This window comes from Curcuma longa, chromosome 3, assembly GCF_044706935.1.
Source record: "Curcuma longa cultivar G26 ecotype Majalengka, Jawa Barat chromosome 3, ITB_CL_G26_1.1, whole genome shotgun sequence".
NCBI lineage: Eukaryota > Viridiplantae > Streptophyta > Magnoliopsida > Zingiberales > Zingiberaceae > Curcuma > Curcuma longa.
In genome coordinates, this window is record NC_133863.1 from 7,496,422 (window position 1) to 7,519,080 (window position 22,659).

General features: G+C 34.8%; 2 protein-coding genes across 2 annotated transcripts; both read left to right on the forward strand.

Moving 5' to 3' along the window:
- Positions 1 to 6,465: 6,465 nt before the first annotated feature.
- Positions 6,466 to 8,200, forward strand: LOC141824528 (alpha-humulene 10-hydroxylase-like). Its single transcript, XM_074711836.1, has 2 exons — positions 6,466 to 7,433; positions 7,516 to 8,200. Exons 1-2 carry the CDS (start codon positions 6,504 to 6,506, stop codon positions 8,137 to 8,139), a joined length of 1,554 nt encoding a protein of 517 aa, XP_074567937.1. The 5' UTR covers positions 6,466 to 6,503; the 3' UTR covers positions 8,140 to 8,200.
- Positions 8,201 to 16,127: 7,927 nt separating this feature from the next.
- On the forward strand, positions 16,128 to 17,779 carry LOC141824651 (alpha-humulene 10-hydroxylase-like). Its single transcript, XM_074711974.1, has 2 exons — positions 16,128 to 17,072; positions 17,147 to 17,779. The coding sequence occupies exons 1-2, from the start codon at positions 16,143 to 16,145 to the stop codon at positions 17,765 to 17,767; spliced, it is 1,551 nt and encodes a 516-aa protein (XP_074568075.1). The 5' UTR covers positions 16,128 to 16,142; the 3' UTR covers positions 17,768 to 17,779.
- The last annotated feature ends 4,880 nt before the right edge of the window (positions 17,780 to 22,659 follow it).

A 22,659-nucleotide genomic window follows, 5' to 3' on the forward strand; every position in this document is an offset into this window, starting at 1 on the left:
CACCAAAACGAAGAGAAGTCATCTCTAGGTTTAGCCAAAAAAATATTGATTCAAAATAAAAGATAATACCTAAAACAACTAAACAAACATTTAAATAGATCAAATTCCCAACTTGCAAAAACTAAAAAAACCCTTGAACCCTAAAAATGAAAAATACTAAAAATAGTAATAAAACTATTTGAAGCCTCTGAAAAGGTACTAAATGGTGTTTTTTAGACCCGAAACTAGCCTATTACAAGTTCTACCTAATAACAAATATAGATCTCTGAAAGAATTTTGATTTGTTGTAAACCGCAGCTAGTTTTAATACCCGAGTCAAAAGTTACGACTCATCGAAGTTCAGCTCCTCCTATGTCAGTCTTGCATCAGAAACAGTACTCTTCTTCGAAACCCTTAAGAATCAATGATGAAAATATCCTTGAAATCCTTCGATCGTTACACTAAACTCGATCATTACACTTACAGAATGACTCTTACCTATTCAGCTTGAACCATAAGCAGTTGATTGTTATTGTTCATCAGTCGATTAATACACAAATAGTCAGTGTCGTAGCTGACTCAGAAATCTTTTATTTGCTGCAATAGTGACTGTTGGTACAATTGACCTCTAGGATTTTTGTTTGTTTGACAATATATTTAATAGAGTTTGGTCAAGGTCGACTTAGTCAAAAGAGAAGTCCAGTGAGATCAAGGTTGACCGGATGACTAGCAAAGAAAAAAATCTAACTAGGTCAAGGGTGACCGGATACTTTGCAAGAGAAAAATCCTAAAGGAGTAAACTTTATATAATGAGAAGTCGAGGAGTGAATTCCAATCAAGTGTGACCGAAATAAAGTTTTCGATCGACAACGCACGGTTGACCGGACTAGCATATTTGGTAAATCAAAGAATAATATTTTTCATTACTACTTCTTTCAAATTGAGAGGCGGTGAGCACGTGTCCCGGTTAGAACAACCTTAGACGTTGATCCGACTGAAGAAATTAACGGAGGTTTCTAAATCAAAATTAGACCGTCTAAATTGTTAGATGATCCATGCAAACATAAACTGGATGATCCATACATACATAAACTGTTCTAACTCTGTCTTGCAGGATTACCATTATATATTGTGTTAACTCTGTTTTGCAGATAAAATAAAGTTGTCTAGAATTTAAGGGTTCTGTTGATCGAATATAGTGGTTTGGTTGATCGATCAATGCAGATATGCACGAGTCAGAACTGAATCCAGCAAAGAAGAAAATAGATGTTCAGTCAATCGATTAGTAGGATTAATCAACCAAACACATATGGAAAGCATTATCAGATAAGATGAGATCTATTCAGAAAGGAAATAGTATTTATCAGTCAACCGGTATGTCTATTAATCGATCAATAAAATATGGTAAGATCAAATCGAATGAGAACTAACAAGCACGCAAGGAAAGTCGAAGGTCTAGTTGCCTAATAAAGAAGTTCAGCATGATCGAAAGGATTGATCTGATAAAGATTATAAAAGAAGCTTCGAGATCCGAGGCTCTGTATCAATTCTGAACGATTAGTCCTTCTCACCTGCTGCTTTGCCTGTGCAAGACAATCTACTGCTACTCCATGAGGCTCTCCAACAACCTTCGCCTACATGCTACATTCTTTGTTATAAGTAAACTTAATTTCTTCCATTTCCATTTAAAGGGAGTAGTAGTGTGTACTATTCTCTTCATTCTTGTACGAGTTTTCCTCATTCTTCGAAAGTTTTTGGAGAGGAGAAATTTAGTAGATTGCCCAATCAAAAATGATCCAAAGGTCATGGATCTCGGAGTAGCAATCATTGAACTGTGAACAGTAAAAATTGATTTGTTTATTTTTGTGTTTTCATTCCGCTGTTATCTTTGATTATGAAAAGAAAAGTTTTAAAATACGAAATTCACCCCATCTCTAGTCTTTCTTGATCCAACAATGACATCAATCAACTATTACTGTTCATTAATTGATTAATATCCATTAGTTGAGTTGTTCAATCGAGTTTTAAAAATTTGCTTGTTGCTACAGTATCATCAATCAATTGCTCAAAGTTATCAATCGACTAATGTGTCTATCAGTTGATTGATCAAACCTATCAATCCACTGATCATGCAATAAACCCCCTTAAATCGTAAATTTAGGGTTTAGAGATTCATCAGTCGATTGCTAATGAGTGGCAATCGACTGATACCTTTATTATCTTACCTAGTATCCAATTGACCTTAATCTATTATGACTTCATTTATCTAGTATCCGATTACCGTTAACCTACTTGGACTTCAGGTCTCATGCCAAATGTCTAATCCTTAATTAATGATCCATTTAAACTTTACCTCTCATGTTAATACCTTATTGAACTTTCGACCGTCCAGCATCCGCTCAATTATAACCTATAGCTAGTTAGACTTTTCTCTCGTCAAATCTTTATTGGACTTTGAACATCACATATTCGGCCAACTATGACCCACTCAAACTTTCTCCTTATCAACTCTTTAATGGACTTCCAATTGTCAATTGTCTGATTAATCATAACCCACTTGGACTTTTTCACTATCAAATATTCGATTAATCTTGACCTACTAACTCTTCACTCAACAATTCACAATCTTGATCAATCTACTTCAAGGTCAATTATATCAACAATCTCCTCCTCCAACAATCTTAATTTTCTTTCACTTAAGCATCTCACTTGCATCAATAAATATATTGATCATTTATCGAAATTTAATTCGAATCAACTTAAGCTTTGTCAATTAAATTTAATCAACCTAGTCAATTTAGAGGTCGATTGCACTAATATTTTTTTTCTTTTATGAAAATAAAAATTCATTGAAACTTATGTGGTTATGTATGGTTACAAATTATGGAAAATGAAAGATAGAGATTTTTATAAGTTAGTAAATTATATATTAGAGATATTTGTAATCAACTTAAATATATATATTTTTAATTTGGGGGAGGGATTGTGATGCAGAGGCAACACATGAGGAGTCGAACTTCAACGGGTCATAACTTTTGACTCGGAAATCAGAACGAGGTATGGTCGGATGCACCTCCGAACTTATTTTTTACTATTTATAGTAATTTTCTATTTTTAGTTTTTTTAGTATTTTTGACTTTGTCAAGTTAGAGTTTTGGTTTATAGCCTATTTATAGGCGTGTTTAGCCGTTTACGATCAGTTTGATTGTTTAATAAAAAATTTTCTTTTTTGACAAAAATCTAGAATGGCGCCGTCGCGGCCTTCTATCTGTTTTTCCAACTTCTTGAACTTGTTCTCTCCCCAATTCTCCTCCAATCTTTCGCCTATGAAATAATCACTATTTTGTCCGACGTCATATTGGCTAGATTTTTTCTATATCAAAGAGGAATATCTTAAACATATATACCAAAATACTTTTAAGAATTATAAAGTTATCCAAAAAATTTTTAATGATTTTTAAAAAAAAATAATATTTCCTATAACATGATTAAGTTAAGGAGGTTGAGCTAATCTAACCATTACTTAACTTAAATTGTAATTGATCCACAAGACTGAATTGATTCTATGTACTCAAATAAATATCATCATTGTTCTTTTTAATTGGTAAAAAAAATGTTGCCTATAACATGGATAATGTTTCCAATAGCTTGAAATTCAAGGCAAATTAAAGACTTTTAAGGTTCTTCAAATGTCTTATTAATGCTTAATTGGACAAACATTAAGTGAGGTGAAGAAGATGTTGACCTACTAAATGAAATTCATTGATTTTTCATTTAGTAAATTTCCAATTGCTCGACCACCTTTTCAAGTGAATTTGTGTGAGATTAATTTGCAAGCACCAAAGTGATTCAGTGAAAAGAATAATAGATTAATAATTTAAGAGATATCGACCTTTTCCCTAGTCATCAACCAAGCAATTCAAGTTGGACTTTTAATTAGGTCCATTAGATATTCAGACTTATTTCTAATCCTTACATATATCATGGGCTTATAATTAAATATTCACACATCCACAAATTTGACTTGGAGGATCATGAATGTTGACTTCTGAAAGATGTATACTTGGAAGAGAGGTGGTAGTCGTCGAGATTAAGAAGGATCGGAGGTAATTACAAAACATCAACTTAATGTCTTAATTATACGATTCTTTATGTACAAATTCAGTCGTAATATCTCTTCTGCATCGTCATTTAATTGGACTCCACGTCCAGATGTCAATTTATTTATGCACAAGTCCAATCGTCAACTTTGAATATCTCTTCTGCATCGTCATTTAATCAATTAGACTCCACGTCGAGACAAATTCTTTAATTTGACAAGTCGATCGAGTCTATCTCTACTTTCAAATTCTTTGACGTCAAACACAATCACTAATTAATCAACTATTGTTCCTGCTTGCTTGAGATCATCTCCCCTGCTGAATCACCGGACATTGAACTTTGATGCTGATGGACTCATGTAGGACCCAGGACCTGAGGAGAGACGATAGTGGGGTTCCTGTCCAGCTGCAAAGAGAAGAAGAAGAGTGCGAATGGAGGCTAAGGGATGTCCTGGCTCGACCGCTTCGACATTCAAATCAGCTCTCCGACGAAGGATGGAGATGAAGATAGAGCAGAAGATGGTATGTGTTTTCCTGTGTGTACCTGTGCCCATGAGAAGCGGAATAATTATATGAGGTCATCAGAGGAAATATCTAATCGCTAGTAAAGAAAATATCCCATCACTGTGGTAGTTAAGAGTCTTATCACCCATGGTCGGTTAGTCTAGAACCATACTGGCGTTAATCATGCTGTACTAATGAGGTAGGTGAGTCACCATCAAATAGTTTATCATTGCACGTGTCCTTCTGACGGTGGTCTGAGCGGAAGCGCAGATTCAAAGAGGATGAGATGACTAAGAGATCGATCTCTAGTTAGGAGATCACAAATTCATTCGGGAGCAGAGTTAGTGGAGCATCGAGTGGGGCGTCGAGTGGGACCCCGAGCGGACCTGAGTAGGTCGCGGCGTCAGTTGATCATAGAGCCAAACCGAAGCTTGGCCACTGGGCTACAGTGGGGAGCTTGGGCGGTCGAGCGGTCTAGGAGTCGGGTGTTGAACCGAGTTGGGCATTGATCCGAACTATGGGTGGAGTCAATCAAGGAGTCGGTCATGAGCTCGATGATGAAGTCGAGGAGGTGAGTCGGAGCTAGAGTCGGAGCTAGGCACGGAGTCAGGTATTGTATTTGACGTGTCACCACCAATCGATCCAGATCCTGACTTTTTTTTTTACCAAAGTAAAGTAACCCATAACAACTATCAAAACACACTTTTCTATAAAATTGATTAATTTGTCTACTAAATCAATCCTCAAAATTAATTTGCCTAATATGAATTTAGTTTGTGTAAGTTGATTTTCGTACATAATTAAATTTGAAAAAGGAGGAACAAGACAAATTTATTTTTGTTCCTTCTATTAAAATAAAAATTCATTGAAACTTGTGGGGTTTTGTGTGGTGCGTGGCTACAAATTATGGAAAATAAAAGATAGTGATTTTTACAAGATAAGTTATTAAATTATATATTAGAGATATTAGTGATTTTTTTCGATGGGGGATTGACTAGATTTTTTCTATGTCAAAAGGAATATCTTATTTTCCAATAGTTTGAAATTTAAGGTAAATTAATGAGTTTTTCAAAGTTTCCCGTTAATGTTTAATTGGACAAACATTAGGTGAGGACTTGCAGAAGAAAAGGAAGATGTTGACCTACTAAATTAATGAAATTTATTATTTTTCTTGCTATATCACTTTTTCAAATGGATTTGTGTGAGATTAATTTGGATATTCCAAAATGGATTTAGTGAAAAGAACAAGATGTTAGGATCGGTGCAAGTGAAAGGGGGTGAATAACTTTAATTACCTCATCTCAATTTTCATATTCATCTACAAAAGATTAATACACAGCGGAAATAAAATTCAAATACAAGAAAATATAAACACAAAATAAATCGATTTTACTTGATTCGTTATCACCCAAGACGATTCCAAAGCATAGTCCTAGGGATCTATCCCACGATTCCTTTTTCTTTTTGGATATCTTCCGAAAACGGAGAAGCCTCTTACAACACTTAATCCCTAGCCATCCAAAAACTTAATAGAAAAATTGATCTATCACCAATTATTTTGTTATATAAAATTAAGATATCCTACAATCTACTAAAATTCATAACTAATTAAATTAGTTCAAATTTCAAAATGATTCAAATCATACAAGTAATTGAAATCGGGGAATACAGTCACATCAATTTATATAAGTGTGCATATAATTCAAATTACTGGTTCTTCAGCCAAAGAAATATGTAGTTGACTTGGAGGGGCACGAGGGTTGACTAGTAAATGAAGTATACATTTTAAATTGTACAAGAGCATACGGTGATGACTAAGTGAGCTTTAGATCTTCTATAAATGCATGCAAGGAAGAGAGCTCAATCAATCCCATCACAAACAATAGCATTTAAGTGCTTATTACTACTCGATCCACTTGCATGGCCATGGAAGCTAATTCCCTCTTCTCCCCTTTCTTCTTCATCACTCTCTTCCTCGGATTCTTCATAACTATACTGATAGTGAGATCAAGGAGCAGAGTGCATAAGCAACGAGCACAAGTAGTATTAGCTCCTCTCCCACCGGGCCCGCCCAGGCTTCCCCTCGTCGGAAACATCCACCAATTCGTCGGCGGCTACCCTCACCGTATCCTCCTCCAACTCGCCCGAACTCATGGCCCCCTCATCTGTCTTCGACTCGGACAAGTCGACCAAGTCGTCGCCTCGTCCGTGGAGGCCGTGGAGGAGATCATCAAGCGCCATGATCTCAAATTTGCTGACCGACCCACAGACTTGACCTTCTCCAGAATATTGCTCTACGACGGGAACGGAGTCGGCATGGCCCCCTACGGTGAAAACTGGAAGCAGAAGAGGAAGATTTACGCTATGGAGATGCTCAGCTCCCGGCGCGTCAAGTCCTACGCCGCCGTCCGCGTCGATGCAGTCCGTAAGCTCACGGCGGAGATCGCCCGCAAGGCGTTTGCTCAAACACCTGTCCTTAATCTAAGCCAGATGGTGATGTCCACGATCAATGCGATTGTGAGCCGAGTCGCGTTTGGCGACAAATGCAAACAGCAGGCGGAGTTCTTGGACCTGGTGCAGGAGGCAATTAGCTACCTGAGCAACTTTTCGGTGGCTGATATGTACCCCTCGCTCAAATTCCTCGATACTCTCACGGGATTGAAGTCAAAGTTAGAGGGAGTTCACGGAAAGCTCGACAAAGTCTTCGACGAAATCATCGCACAACGTCAAGTTGCACTGGCCGCCGAGGCAGCAGAGGAGGATCTAATCATCGATGTACTTCTCAAGCTTAAAGATGAAGAAAATCAAGAATTCCCAATCACATCCAACTGCCTCAAGGCCATCATCATGGTAAATGAATTACATACACATATAAAGAATTAATGTTTATTAATTATATATCTTTAAATTGCTAATAGTTTCTTATCTTTAGGAAATATTCTTGGGAGGGACGGAAACATCATCAATTGTTATTGAATGGGCTATGTCAGAGTTGATCAAGAACCCCAAGGCAATGGAGAAAGTCCAAAAGGAGATGAGGGAGGCTATGCAAGGGCAGACCAAGCTCGAAGAGAGTGACACCCCCAAATTCAGATATCTGAATTTGGTGATCAAGGAGACGCTGCGGCTCCACCCTCCTGCCCCTTTGTTGGCCCCGAGAGTATGTTCGGAGACGTGCGAGGTCATGGGATATCGAGTGCCTGCCGGAGCTCGAGTGCTCATCAATGCATTTGCACTGGGTAGAGATGAGCAGTATTGGGGCTCTGATGCAGGGAGCTTCAAGCCAGAGAGATTTGAGGGTAGCTCGGTGGACTTCAAGGGCTTAAATTTTGAGTTCATTCCATTTGGTACAGGGCGAAGGATGTGCCCCGGTATGACATTTGGGGTGACGTCCGTGGAAGTTACACTGGCTCACCTCCTCTTCCACTTCGACTGGAAGCTTCCTCAAGGCATGAAGATCGAAGATCTGGACATGATGGAGAGTTCTGGGTTTGCCGCACCAAGGAGATCACCTCTCCTCGTGCTTGCCAAGCCAATAATTCCTCTGTCAAAGTAAATAAGAAAAACATGCATATCCTATGTTGAAGAGATGTTTTTATACAAAATAAATTAATAAATTATATATTAGTCATTGCTCTTTTTAATTAGTCAAAGAAATTATTGTTGATAATTTATGAACGCCAATAGCTTGAAATTTAGGCCAAATTGTATGATGGCTTCGACGTTTTATGAACAAACATGGTTCAAGAATTTGCATATTATATATCAACCTTCAAAATATTTCAATTTCAACGTATTTTATTAGGACAGTTTTTTCTAAATTAATCTAGAAATTTATTGACAAACTTTTTTCTCATCAATCGAACTCAATCAAGCAAGTTGGACTTTAAGTTCACTAATTAGTTAGTCAAGATGCTCGTTCTCTTATTTCTAACCCTTACATCATGTAAATTTCTTTTATTTTTCAAACATCATGTAAAGAAAATGGTTGGAAACTAATGATAATAAATCTCAATTAGCCTCATTGACTATCTTTGACGGTGATCGGTCCAACCTCATAGAAATTTCCCAACAGCCACCAGGGGTAAATCAGGAAGTGCATGCAACGGTCCATTTGAAAGAAAATTCCTATAAATACACCGTAGCTGGGGATCGAATCACGAGTGTCTAGATGACAATCTAGATGTCCTACCGCGGTACCATGCCCTAAGGACATAAATGGTTGGAAACTAAAGAGTATATATAGGAAGACCATTTTAATAGATGCATGGATATGGTGGTCCTGTTGGTGGCATCATTCAAGTGCGAATTTTATACCAAAAAAATTAATAGAAAAAATTGATTTATCACCAATTATTTAGTTATTTAAAATTATGTTATCATCCAATTGACTAAAAATTCATAATAAATAGATTTCCGGTCGGGTGGATCGATCGGCCTCCTCGCGGATGACGTTGTCGAAGACTATGATGTTCCCGAAGCCAGCCGCCGTGCCGCCACGGTGGAGCTCCACCGAGTAGGCCAACGTGGAATTGGCAGTCGCATGTCTTTCTCGTGAATGTAGAAGTGTGTATTCTCCACCCTTCATCGCCAATATTGTTTACTTACTAAACTGACTAGTATTAGAGATTACTTGTTACACAAATGGATAAAAGTTTGAATCTCAATAAAATTGAGATAATATTTTTTTCTATCATGGTTAACTATAGCTTCTTGATTTATCTCCTCATAAATGATTGTGAACCGACCGTGTGGAACTGTTGAAGTGGCGGATTTTACCTTTTGTAGAAATTAAAGATTACTTTGTTTAGGACTGTAAATGAATTAAAGCTCATGAAAAAATTTATAATTAGTAGCCGACTTGATCAGAACTTATGTTTGTTTATTAATATACATAACATAAAATAAAATGAACAAATTTAGATAACTCTGTTTGGACTCGTACAAGCTAGAGTAGGATAAATAGCTTCACTTCGTTTCAATTCAATTTTGTGCACTCGTCTACAATGCATTAGTACGTAGCGGAAATAAAACAATACAAAACAAAAGAAAACACACAAAGATAAATCAATTTTACTTGGTTCATTGCCTTGCAAAGCGATTACGGCTTAGGCATAGTCTTAACAGATAATTACCATTAACCTTCTCTTTCTCAGATACTTTCCGGAGGCGAAGAAGTCTCTTACAACACCTGTTGTATATAAAATAATACACAAATGAAAACAAATCTTTACTTTGAATGCTTTATTATCGCTTTAGTTTGCCTTTTGATGGTAGGAAATGTAACATCATTCATTTTTAAACTCTAAAAAATTGACACCTTCAAATGACCTCGAAATCCTCTTTTATAAGGTTGCATTTTGGTTAATTTCCACTTAGCAATCGATTGCTTACATTCACCAATTGATTACTATCAAATCTAAACGTTTAAACCTATAAAACAACTCTTTTTTTTTTCCCTTTGTAATAGATTGCTAGAAGTCTCCAATCGATTGCTAATTAACAGTCGAACTGACCAATCAATTTTATAGTATTATGTTCGTTGTTAAAGTTGTTAATTTAGGTTGGATCCGTTCGGTTGACCCACTCCGTTAAATTTTGAATCAAGCTCAAGCTTATAAAAAACTAAATTAAACTTAAACAATCATTTCAATAGTTTGGACATTTTAGACTCACTCAATTACCTTATCAAAAAGTAAACTTAAAACCCATAAAACTTAACTCATCGACTTGATTTATTTACAACCCTACTCTACTTAGTTGTGTAATAGAATTGTGTAACTAACTAAATTTTAGGGGAAAAAATACATCACAAACATAATTGTATAATTATCCAAAGCTTTACTAAAGCTTTTTAGTAAGTAAATAGTTTCTCTGCTGTATTCACAGTCTACTCTCAGATTCAACCAATACAAAATTATAAAAAATTCTTATAGTTATTAATGACTAAAATAGTATAATATTCTGTGCATGATGAGTCTCCACCCATTGTTGATAATCAGATCAAATTAATCAGGAGCAAAGGAGGCACATAAGAGTTTCAGAGGCATTTGCACATACTCAGATCATTAAGAAAATGTAGATTGTGTTAAAGTAAATAATTATAAGATACTTTTGAGAATCATGAAGTTATCTAAATGATTTATTTATGGAATAGTTTTAAAAATTTGGACCCGCTTGCTAGAATTGAAGTCATGAATCTAGGCAATACCCTCCTGCGTCGTAACTAACTGCACTTTCTCGATTTACCTCCTCACAGATGGTCGTGGTGCCGACCATGTGAGCCGCTAAGGTGGCGGATCCACCTTTTGCAGAAGAAGTCATGAATCTAATATGATTGTCGCGCGGTATAATTAAGTTGGTACTGAAATGATAGAGTTGTATCAATGAATGTAATATGATTTCCCTCAAAATTTCTTATTATGAATAAACATGGTTCAAGAATTTGCATTAAGTGTTGATCGATAAAATATTTTAATTTCAATATATTTTATTAGGACGGTTTTGTCTAAAATAATCTAAAAATTTATTGATCCTTCGTTTGGTATAATCAATTAGATTTCAATGCACCATAATAAAAAATATATATATTTGGGCTGGGCAATGGGGCTGGGCTATAGCCCATGATAGCCCATATTCTAAGACGAGTGCACCAAAGAGATCACCATTCATCGTGCTTGTCGAGCCCATAATTCCTCTGTCATAGTCACTTCATCTCCAAATATGATATTGCAGACGCTTTATATAGTCTTATATATATATATATATATATATATATATATATATATATATATATATATATATATATATATATATATAATATGTATATCTGACGTCGGACGAGATAGTGATTATCTTATGGATAATATTGAATTTATTGGTTTGACTGCGAATACTAGAAATAATCTTTTAAAATCTGTTAATTCGAAAGAATAACGAGAAATATGAAAATAAACGATATTGTAAAAAATTAAATATTATTAAATAAAACTTCTTCTTCATAAACATCAATTCATAAGATGTATATATATATATATATATATACCCAGACCCCAAGAATGTTTTGTAATAAAAAGAAAAATATTTTAACAAATTCGAAAAGAAAGATTCATGATAAAAAAAGAAATTTTTTTAACAAACTCGAAATCCTAAAAATCTTAAATGGACTTCAAATATAAAATCTTAAGAAAAATTCTTAATAACTCAATCCTAAAAATCCTAAATGAATTTAAAAAATCTTAAACTAAAAAAATAAAAATTTTCAAAACTACTATAAATACCAAATTTTTTATAAATTATTAAAAATAAAATTATCTAAATTAATAATAAAAATCTTCAAATCCTCCGACATCAATATATTCTAAGTTAGTTAAAGAGATATTTATATATAAAATAAATTAAAAATTATATATATTAGTCATTGCTCTTTTTAATTAGTCAAAGTAATTATTGTTGGTAATTTATAAACTCCAATAGCTTGAAATTTAGGCCAAATTGTATGATGGCTTCTGACGTTTTATGAGCAAACATGGTTGAATAATTTGCATAGTATTGACCTACAAAATATTTCAATTTCAATGTATTTTATTAGGACAGTTTTTTCTAAATTAATCTAGAAATTTATTGACAAACTTTTTTCTCATCAATCGAACTCAATCAGTTTAATTTTCACATAATAAGACATATTGACGTCCTTTTAATTTACCCTGTCAATCAATCAAGCAAGTTGGACTTTAAGTTCACTAATTAGTTAGTCAACATGCTCGTTCTCCTAGCTATTTCTAACCCTTACATCATCTAAATTTCTATTATTTTAAAATTCTTTTATTTTTCAAACATCATGTGAAGAAAAAAGGTTGGAATTATTAAGACGCATATAGGAAGACCATTTTGATGCATGGATATGGTTTGGTCGCATCATTAAGTACGAATTTTATACCCAAAAATTTAATAAAAAAAATTGATCTATCACCAATTATTTAATTATTTAAAATTATAGTTAACTAAAATGCATAACTAATTAAACTAGTTCAAACTCCAAAATGATTCAAATCATACAAATAGGTTTACCACTTACTGAAATAATCGAAATCAGGTAACACAGTCAAATATATATATTTACAACATAAGATTTTCTAATATAGTGTGGCTGACTAATGTAGTGTGAACATAATGATTAATTAATATAGCTTGTATATAGTTGTATGTGGCTTTCGGCGTATAGTTGAGTTGGTTACGATAGGACAGACTTATTGAAATGGACAAAGATCAAATCTCGACAATGCTCTCCCCCGTTGTGACCAACTACAGCTTCTCGATTTACCTCATCACATCTGGTCGTGGGACCGACCGTGTGAGACCGCTTGGATGACGGATTTCATTTTTTGCTGAAGTATGTTGTATACACAATATATCGGCTCAAAAGAAAATCTATTGTATGATCGATTAAGAAAAATCATGAGCTATAATTTTTGAGTACCAATTAATAAATTATAAATTAATTCAAAGATATACTGTAATGTTATGTCAGGTATCTTAATAAAAGAAAATATATTAACATGCTATTTTGTATACTTTTACATGTGCTCTATTTTGACGTGAGTTTGGTTTTTTATTGAACTCAAAAGGAAAAGTGGATATTAAATGAGCTTAGTACTCCATGTGTGCAAGAGGAGGAGAAGAGATTAAAGCTAGAGACATTATTTAAAAATGTTCATAGGGTAACAACTACTTAGAGTAAGAATAAAAAAAGAAAAAAAGATAATAAATAAGGATAAGCAAACTATAGATTTTGGGGCTTCAGACCATAAAGTGCAAGTGAAACAGGATAAAGAATCAACACATTACTTTTGCAAAAGAAAAGTCATATGAAAAAAGATTACCCCCAATATGCCACTTGACGTATAAAGAAAGGTATTTTTCTCAACTATGTTAGTTCCAAAGTTAATTTAGCTATAGTTTCTTATGACACTTGGTGGGTAGATACTGATGTTACGATTACTCACATTAGTATCACTATGTAGGATTATCTTAGGAGCCAACTGCCGCTTGATGGTGAAAGATACATCTATGCGGAAAACAGAAAGAAGGCCAAAGTAGAAATAATGTATTTTTCAACTTTATTTAGGAAATAATATCTATTTGAATTTAGAAGATACATTTATTATACTATCTTTTCGATGAAATTTGATTTCTATTTCTTTTTTGGATAAATCAGGTTATTCTTAAATTTAGAAGTCGACCATTGGGCTAGAGTGGGGAGCTCGAGCAATCAGGCGGTCGAACGGTCTAAGAGTCGAGTGCAGAACTGAGCTGGGTACTGATCCGAGCTATGGGCAGAGTTAGTCAAGGAGTTGGACATGAGCTCGGTCATGAAGTTGAGGAGGTCAGTCAGAGCTGGAGTCGAAGAAGAATATCTTATTTTTAAATAGTTTGGAATTTAAGGTAAATGAATGAGTTTTTCAAAATTTCTTATTAATGTTTAATTTGACAAACATTAGATGAGGTGTGGAAGATGTTGACTTACTAAATTAATGAAATTTATTATTTTTTATTAATAAATTTCTGCCTAGACCACTTTTTCAAATGGATTTGTGTGAGATTAATTTGGATACTCCAAACTGGATTTAGTGAAAAGAATAAGATGTTAGGATCCGTGCAAGTTAAAGGTGGTGAATAACTTCAATTATCTCATCTCAATTTCATGTTCGTCTACAAAAAGTTAATACGCAGGGGAATAAAATACAAATACAAGAAAGCACAAGCACAAAACAAATCTATTTTACTTGATTCGTTGCCGCCAAGATGACTATTCCAAAGCCTAGTCCTAGGGATCTATCCCACTATTCCTTCTCTTTTTTAGATATCTTCCGGAGACGGAGAACCCTCTTACAACATTTATTGTTTACAAGCAACACAAACACAAAGAACAAAATACAAATGAAAAGTAAAACACTTTACAATTTGAATAACTTTGCTTTGAATGCTTTGTTATCACTTTGGATTGTCTCTTGATGATGGAAAATGTAGCAACATTTCATCTCCAAAACTTCAAGAATCAACACCTTCTTCTTCAAACGAAGCCCTATTTATACGGTTGTTGTTCGAGCTAATTTTCGCCTACTATTGATAGACCTTATTCACCAATCAATTGATGACTATTGAATGTTTGTTGAATGATCACTGACACAGGATCGATGGCTGAGGTTACTTGAAATTTAAATCCTAATCAATTGGATTGATAATGCTCAGTCGAACTGACCAATATCACTTGGCAAGCTTTTGACTTCGAGTAATCAATTGATATGCTCACCAATCGTTTGATGAACCTCATCAATTGCTTGATCACACAACAAACCTCCTTTTCTTCCCTTGAACCCCGAATTTGAAGTTTACGGTTAGCTAACCCTAAGTTCAACCTTTTCATGGCTTAAATCATGTCTTGCTTGGTATATAATTGGGTTCACCCTACAAAGACTTTCTTGCTTAACATTTGGTCACCCTTGATTGTCGAGATTTTTCGTTGCCAAATATCTGATCCACCTTGATCTATTGGGACTTCTCGTTGTTGGGATTACACTTAAAGTATCACATTGGAAATACATGAAAAATATCATGAGTTTATAAGATGGAAAATATCTTCATTAGATTAAGGTCTTTTGGGTAAAACCTAAAAATAAAATCATGAGAGTTTAGGTCCAAAGTGAATAATATCATACCATTGTGGGGATATGTTGATTTCATCGATACTAAGTGTTCAATCCTCCATAAAGTATCTGGTCAACTTTAACCTACTTGACTCTTCTTCACCTTCATGCTCATACACCATATTGATCGATTGTCAAGTATCCGATCAACTATGATCCGCTTGATATTTAACTAACATTTTGATTAAATATCAAAATCCAACTCGAGCATGGACAACCTTCACCTATGTTGATTGCACCAATAATCTCTCCATTTTTAATGTTTGACAATATATTTAAATTAGACTAACTCATCAATTAGCTCGCTAAACTTCTTACTCCGCCTGTATCATTCGAATACAAAATTTTATAAAATATTTTATTTTGTGAATCCTAACATAATAATATTTTTATTATAATTATTTAATTAAAAAATTGAAAATTTCATTTAATCCCTAGCCACTCAAAAACTTAATAGAAAAATTGATCTATCACCAATTATTTAGTTATTTAAAATTAAGATATATACAATTAACTAAAATTCATAACAAATTAAATTAGTTCAAATTTCAAAATGATTCAAAATCATACAAATAATTGAAATGGGGGAATACAGTGACATCAATATATATATATATATATATGTGTGTACAAATAATTCAGATGACTAAGTGATGACTTGGAGGGGCACGAGGGTTCACTAGCTAGTGAAAGAAGTATGCATTTTAACTTGTACAAGAGCATTCGGTGATGACTAAGTGATGACTAAGTGAGCTTGATCTTCTATAAATGCATGCAATGCAAGGAAGAGAGCTCACTCAATCGGATCACAAACAGTAGCATTTAAGTGCTTATTACTACTCGATCCACTTGCATGGCCATGGAAGCTAATTCCCTCTTCTCCCCTTTCTTCTTCATCACTCTCTTCCTCGGATTCTTCATAACTATACTGATAATGAGATCAAGGAGCAGAGTGCATAAGCAACGAGCACAAGTAGTATTAGCTCCTCTCCCACCCGGCCCGCCCAGGCTTCCCCTCATCGGAAACATCCACCAACTCGTCGGCGACAACCCTCACCGTATCCTCCTCCAACTCGCCCGAACTTATGGCCCCCTCATCTGTCTCCGACTCGGACAAGTTGACCAAGTCGTCGCCTCGTCCGTGGAGGCCGTGGAGGAGATCATCAAGCGCCATGATCTCAAATTTGCTGACCGACCCACAGACTTGACCTTCTCCAGAATATTGTTCTACGGCGGGAACGGAGTCGGCATGGTCCCCTACGGTGGCAACTGGAAGCAGGGGAGGAAGATTTACGCCATGGAGATGCTCAACTCCCGGCGCGTCAAGTCCTACGCCGCCATCCGCGCGGATGCAGTCCGTAAGCTCACGGTGGAGATCGCCCGCAAGGCGTTTGCTGAAACACCTGTCATTAATCTAAGCCAGATGGCGATGTCCATGATCAATGCGATTGTGATCCGAGCCGCGTTTGGCGACAAATGCAAACAGCAGGCGGAGTTCTTGCTCCTGGTGAAGGAGGCATTTAGCTACATAAGCAACTTTGCAGTGGCTGATATGTACCCCTCGATCAAATTCTTCGACACTCTCACGGGATTGAAGTCAAAGTTAGAGGGAGTTCGCGGAAAGCTCGACAAAGTCTTCGACGAAATCATCGCACAGCGTCAAGTTGCACTGACCGCCGAGCCAGCGGAGGAGGATCTAATCATCGATGTACTTCTCAAGCTTAAAGATGAAGAAAATCAAGAATTCCCAATCACATCCAACTGCGTCAAGGCCATCATCATGGTAAATGAATCACATACACATATAAAGAATGTTTATTATATATCTTTCGATTGCTAATAGCTTATTATCTTTAGGAAATATTCTTGGGAGGGACGGAAACATCATCAACGGTTATTGAATGGGCTATGTCAGAGTTGATCAAGAACCCCAAGGCAATGGAGAAAGTCCAAAAGGAGATGAGGGAGGCTATGCAAGGGAAGACCAAGCTCGAAGAAGAGAGTGACATCCCCAAATTCAGTTATCTAAATTTGGTGATCAAGGAGACGCTGCGGCTCCACCCTCCTGCTCCACTGTTGATCCCGAGAGTATGCAGAGAGACGTGCGAGGTCATGGGATATCGAGTGCCTGTCGGAGCTCGAGTGCTCATCAATGCATTTGCACTGGGTAGAGATGAGCAGTACTGGGGCTCTGATGCAGAAAGCTTCAAGCCAGAGAGATTTGAGGGCAGCTCGGTGGATTTCAAGGGCTTCAACTTCGAGTTCATTCCATTTGGTACAGGGCGAAGGATCTGCCCCGGCATGACATTTGGGTTGTCGTCCGTGGAAGTTGCACTGGCTAACCTCCTCTTCCACTTCGACTGGAAGCTTCCTCAAGGCATGAAGATGGAAGATTTGGACATGATGGAGATTTCTGGGATTGCCGCACCAAGGAGATCACCTCTCCTCGTGCTTGCCAAGCCAATAATTCCTCTGTGAGAGTCAATATGATATTGGAGACGCTTTATATAGTCTTTTATATATATATCTATATATATAATAAGAAAAACATGCATATCCTATGTTAATGAGATATTTTTATACAAAATAAAATAATAAATTATATATTAGTCATTTCTCTTTTATTTTTAATTAGTCAAAGAAATTATTATCGATAATTTATGAACTCCAATAGCTTGAAATTTAGCCAAATTATATGATGGCTTCGACGTTTTATGAACAAACATGGTTCAAGAATTTGCATAGTAGTGACCTACAAAATATTTCAATTTCAATGCATTTTATTACGACAGTTTTTTCTAAATTAATCTATAAATTTATTAAATTTTTATTTAGTAAATTTTCGTCCTCAGCTCGACAACATAAATTTCAATGCGCCATAATAAGAATCGACTTGCTGCACAGATTCAATGAAATAATAAATAATAGATTAATAATTCAAAGTGAAGATGTGACAAGACATTTGTTTTTATTAAATTCTATAAAAAATATAATAAATCCACTCCTTGATAGAATTGTGTAACTAACTAAATTTGAGGAAAAAAATATACATCACAAACATATATAGTTGTATAATTATCCAAAGCTTAACTAAAGCAAGCTTTTTAGTTTAGCAAACAGAATTAAAGAGTTTCTCTTCTGTATTCACAGTCTACTCTCAGATTCAACCAATACAAAATTATAAAAAGTTCTTATAGTTATTAATAACTAATTAAAATAGTATAATATTATTGTGTGCGGCATGATGAGTCTCCACTCTCCACTCATTGTTGATAATCAGTAAATCAGATCAAATTAATCAGGAGCAAATTAAGGAGGCACATAAGAGTTTAATTCAGAGGCATTTGCAGCTAGCCGCCTCGCGAGCGGCCGGGCGCTGCCTGGCGAGGCAACGATCGACGTGGCCGCTCATTGCCTCGCGAGTTTGTCACACGCAAAGCGGCGGCCGCTCATGACTGCCGCTCACGAATCGGTCGTTCGTTGCCTGGCGAGGTAGCAGCCGCCTCACGAGCGACCGCCGCTCGCTGCCTCGCCCGCCACCTCTTGAGCGATCGGTGTTCGCTGCCTAAGCTCTTTAATTATCGACGACGAAAATTTTTGCAGAACAAGAAATAAAAAGTTTAAGATTACCTTTGAGCTTGTTGCGAAGAAGGAAGGAGACGGCGCTGTGAAGAAATTTAGGATAAAAAAATAATTAATATGTTTATTAATTTATAAATATAATGATATTTATAAAATTTATCATGATAAATGGTTATATTTTTATTTTCAAAATTAATTATTTTTAATAAGTATGATTATTAAAAATTATTTATAACTATATTTTAAAATAAATATCATTAACAAAATGTAGATTTTGTTAAAGTAAATAATTTATAAGATACTTTTGAAAAAAATGATAATCCCACTAGCCACATCTCTGAGGGTGGTCGGTCCGGTCCCATGGAAGTTTCACACCGACCACTAGGGTAAATCGGGAAGCGCATACGGCGGCGGCCAATCCAGATGTCCAGCATCCTTTGATTGTGTTCCCCATTTGGAGGAAAATTCCTGCAAATACGCCGTAGCTGTGGATCGAACCACGGGTCCCTGAGTTACAATCAGGATGTCCTACCATTGCACCATTACCCCAGGAACTATAAGATACTTTTGAGAATCATATTGAAGTTATCTAAATGATTTAATTATGGAATATTTTTAAAAATTTGGACCGGTTGCTAGAAGTCAGGAATCTAATATGATTGTCATCAGGGGTAATTAAGTTGTATCAATGAATCTAAATATGATTTCCCTCAAAATTTCTTATTACGAATAAACATATATGGTTCAAGAATTTGCATTAAGTGTTGATCGATAAAATATTTTAATTTCAATATATTTTATTAGGACAGTTTTGGCTAAAATAATCTAGAAATTTATTGATCTTTCGTTTGGTATATATTCTTCCTCGACCATTTGATCAATTAGATTTCAATGCACCATAATAAAAAATATATATTTGGGCTGGGCTATAGTAGCCCATATTTTTGAGACGAGTACACCAAGGAGATCACCACTCATCGTGCTTGTCGAGCCCATAATTCCTCTGTCATAGTCACTTCATCTCCAAATATGATGTTGCAGAATCTTATATAGTCTTTTATATATATATATCTATATATATATATATATATATATATATATATATATTATAAGAAAAACATGCATATCCTATGTTAAAGAGATATTTTTATACAAAATAAATTAAAAAATTATATATTAGTCATTGCTCTTTTTAATTAGTCAAAGTAATTATTGTTGATAATTTATAAACTCCAATAATAGCTTGAAATTTAGGCCAAATTGTACGATGGCTTCTGACGTTTTATGAACCAACACGGTTCAATTATTTGCATAGTATACCTACAAAATATTTCAATTTCAATGTATTTTATTAGGACAGTTTTTTCTAAATTAATCTAGAAATTTATTGACAAACTTTTTTCTCATCAATCGAACTCAATCAGTTTAATTTTCACATAATAAGACATATTGACGTCCTTTTAATTTCCCCTGTCAATCAATCAAGCAAGCTAAGTTGGACTTTAAGTTCACTAATTAGTTAGTCAACATGCTCGTTCTCCTATTTCTAACCCTTACATCATCTAAATTTCTATTATTTTTGATGCATGGATATGGTGATCCTGTTGGTCGCATCATTAAGTACGAATTTTATACCCAAAAGATTAATAAAAAAATTGATCTCTCACAAATTATTTAATTATTTAAAATTATGATATCATCCAATTAACAAAAATTCATAACTAATTAAACTAGTTCAAATTCCAAAATCAATTGTATGATCGATTAAGGAAAATCATGATCTATAATTTATTTTTCAGTACCAATTAACAAATTATAAATTAATTCAAAGATAAATTGTAATGTCATGTCAAGTATCTCAATAAAAGAAAATCTATTAACATGCTATTTTGTATGCTTTTGGTTTTTTATTTTTTTCTCTTTTCAATTTAGTAAACTCAATATCTGCCAATATTAGCAACATTCCTGTGCTCATGGACACAAATTTTGTCCAATGAAAAGAGCACATTAAGAGCGTCTTGTGTTACATAGACTTAGACTATGTACTCAGGCATGATCAACTTGTAACTCTATCTAGTACTAGCACTATTGGTCCACCGGGGCAATGGTGCAACGGTAGGACATCCAGGTTGTAACCTAGGGACCCGCAGTTCGATCCCCAACTACGGCGTATTTGCAGGAATTTTCCTCCAAATGGGGAACGCAATCAAAGGATGCTGGGCATCTGGATTGACCGCCGTATGCGCTTCTCGATTTACCTTGGTGGTCGATGGGAAACTTCCGTGGGACCGGGCCGACCACCCCCAGAGATGTGGCTACTGGGATTATCATTTTTTTTAGTACTAGCACTATTGAAAAAAAGTTGATTTTGACAAGTGGTAGCGATCAAATCACATAGGTCTAACTATCATGAGACTGCCAATTTTAAAATCAATAAGGGCCTAAATCTTTGAATGATATTGCAAGTCGATTCATCTCAAATGAAAAGGTTGAGATGTCTACTATTTTATCGAACATCGTCTCAATGCGATATAAAGGGAAGGAAAACATCAAAGAGTACATTATGAAAATGTCCAATATGATAACAAAATTGAAGGCACTAAAATTGGAGATGTCTAAAGGAATGTTAGTGCACTTCATCTTGAGAACTCTTTCTGCACAGTTCACTCTTTTTAAGATCAATTATAACACTCAAAAGGAAAAATAGACATTAAATAAGCTTATTACTCATTCATATGGTAACAACTACTCAGAGTAAGAATAAGAAAAATAAAAATGACAATAAATAAGGGTAAGCAAACTTGCAGATTTTAATGCTTCAAGCCATAAAGTGCAAGTGAAACAGGATAAGAAACCAACATGTTACTTTTGCAAGAAAAAAGTCATATGGAAAGGATTACCCCAATATGCCACTTGACGTATAAAGAAAGATATTTTTCTCAACTTTGTTAGTTCTAAAGTCAATTTAGCTATAGTTTCTCATGACATTTGATGGGCAAATACTGGTGCCACTACTCAAATTAATGTCACTATATAGGATTATCTTAGGAATCGTCTGCCGTTTGATGGTGAAAGATACAACAGTGACATCAATCAACTATTACTGTTTATTAATTGATTGATATCCATTAGTTGAGTTGTTCAGTCGAGTTTCAAAAATTTATTTGTTGCTACAGTGGCATCAGTCAATTGCTCGAAGTTATCAATCGACTGATGTGTCTATCAGATTGATTGATCAAACCTATCAATCGACTAATCATGCAACAAAACTTCCTTAAATCGTAAATTCAGGGTTTAGAGATACATCAGTCTATTGCTACTCACAGCAGTCGACTGATACCTCTATTTTCAGCCTTACTAAGGCTAAATATTTATCTTATCTAGTATCGAATTGACCTTAATCTATTAGGACTTCATTTATCTAGTATCCGATTATCCTTGATCTACTTGAATTTCATATCTCATGCCAAATGTTTAATCTTTAATGATTTACTTAGACTTCACCTCTCATGTTAATATCTTATTAGACTTTCAACCATCAACCATCTACTCAATCATGACCCAATTAGACTTTTTTATTGCACCAATATTTTTTTCTTTTATAAAAATAAAAATTCATTGAAACTTATGCGGTTATGTATGGTTATAAATTATGGAAAATGAAAGATAGTGATTTTTATAAGATAAATTAGTAAATTATATATTAGAGATATTTGTAATCGACTTAAATATATATTTTTTAAGAAAAATGATACGCTATATGAAAAATGTAGCATGAAACTTAATTA

Excerpts from the sequence above, each read along its gene's own strand:
- LOC141824528 (XM_074711836.1), top strand. The coding sequence starts at position 6,504 with ATGGCCATGGAAGCTAATTCCCTCTTCTCCCCTTTCTTCTTCATCACT. Across the intron at positions 7,434-7,515 it reads GCCTCAAGGCCATCATCATG|GAAATATTCTTGGGAGGGAC; the intron begins GTAAATGAATTA and ends TCTTATCTTTAG.
- LOC141824651 (XM_074711974.1), top strand. The coding sequence starts at position 16,143 with ATGGCCATGGAAGCTAATTCCCTCTTCTCCCCTTTCTTCTTCATCACT. Across the intron at positions 17,073-17,146 it reads GCGTCAAGGCCATCATCATG|GAAATATTCTTGGGAGGGAC; the intron begins GTAAATGAATCA and ends TATTATCTTTAG.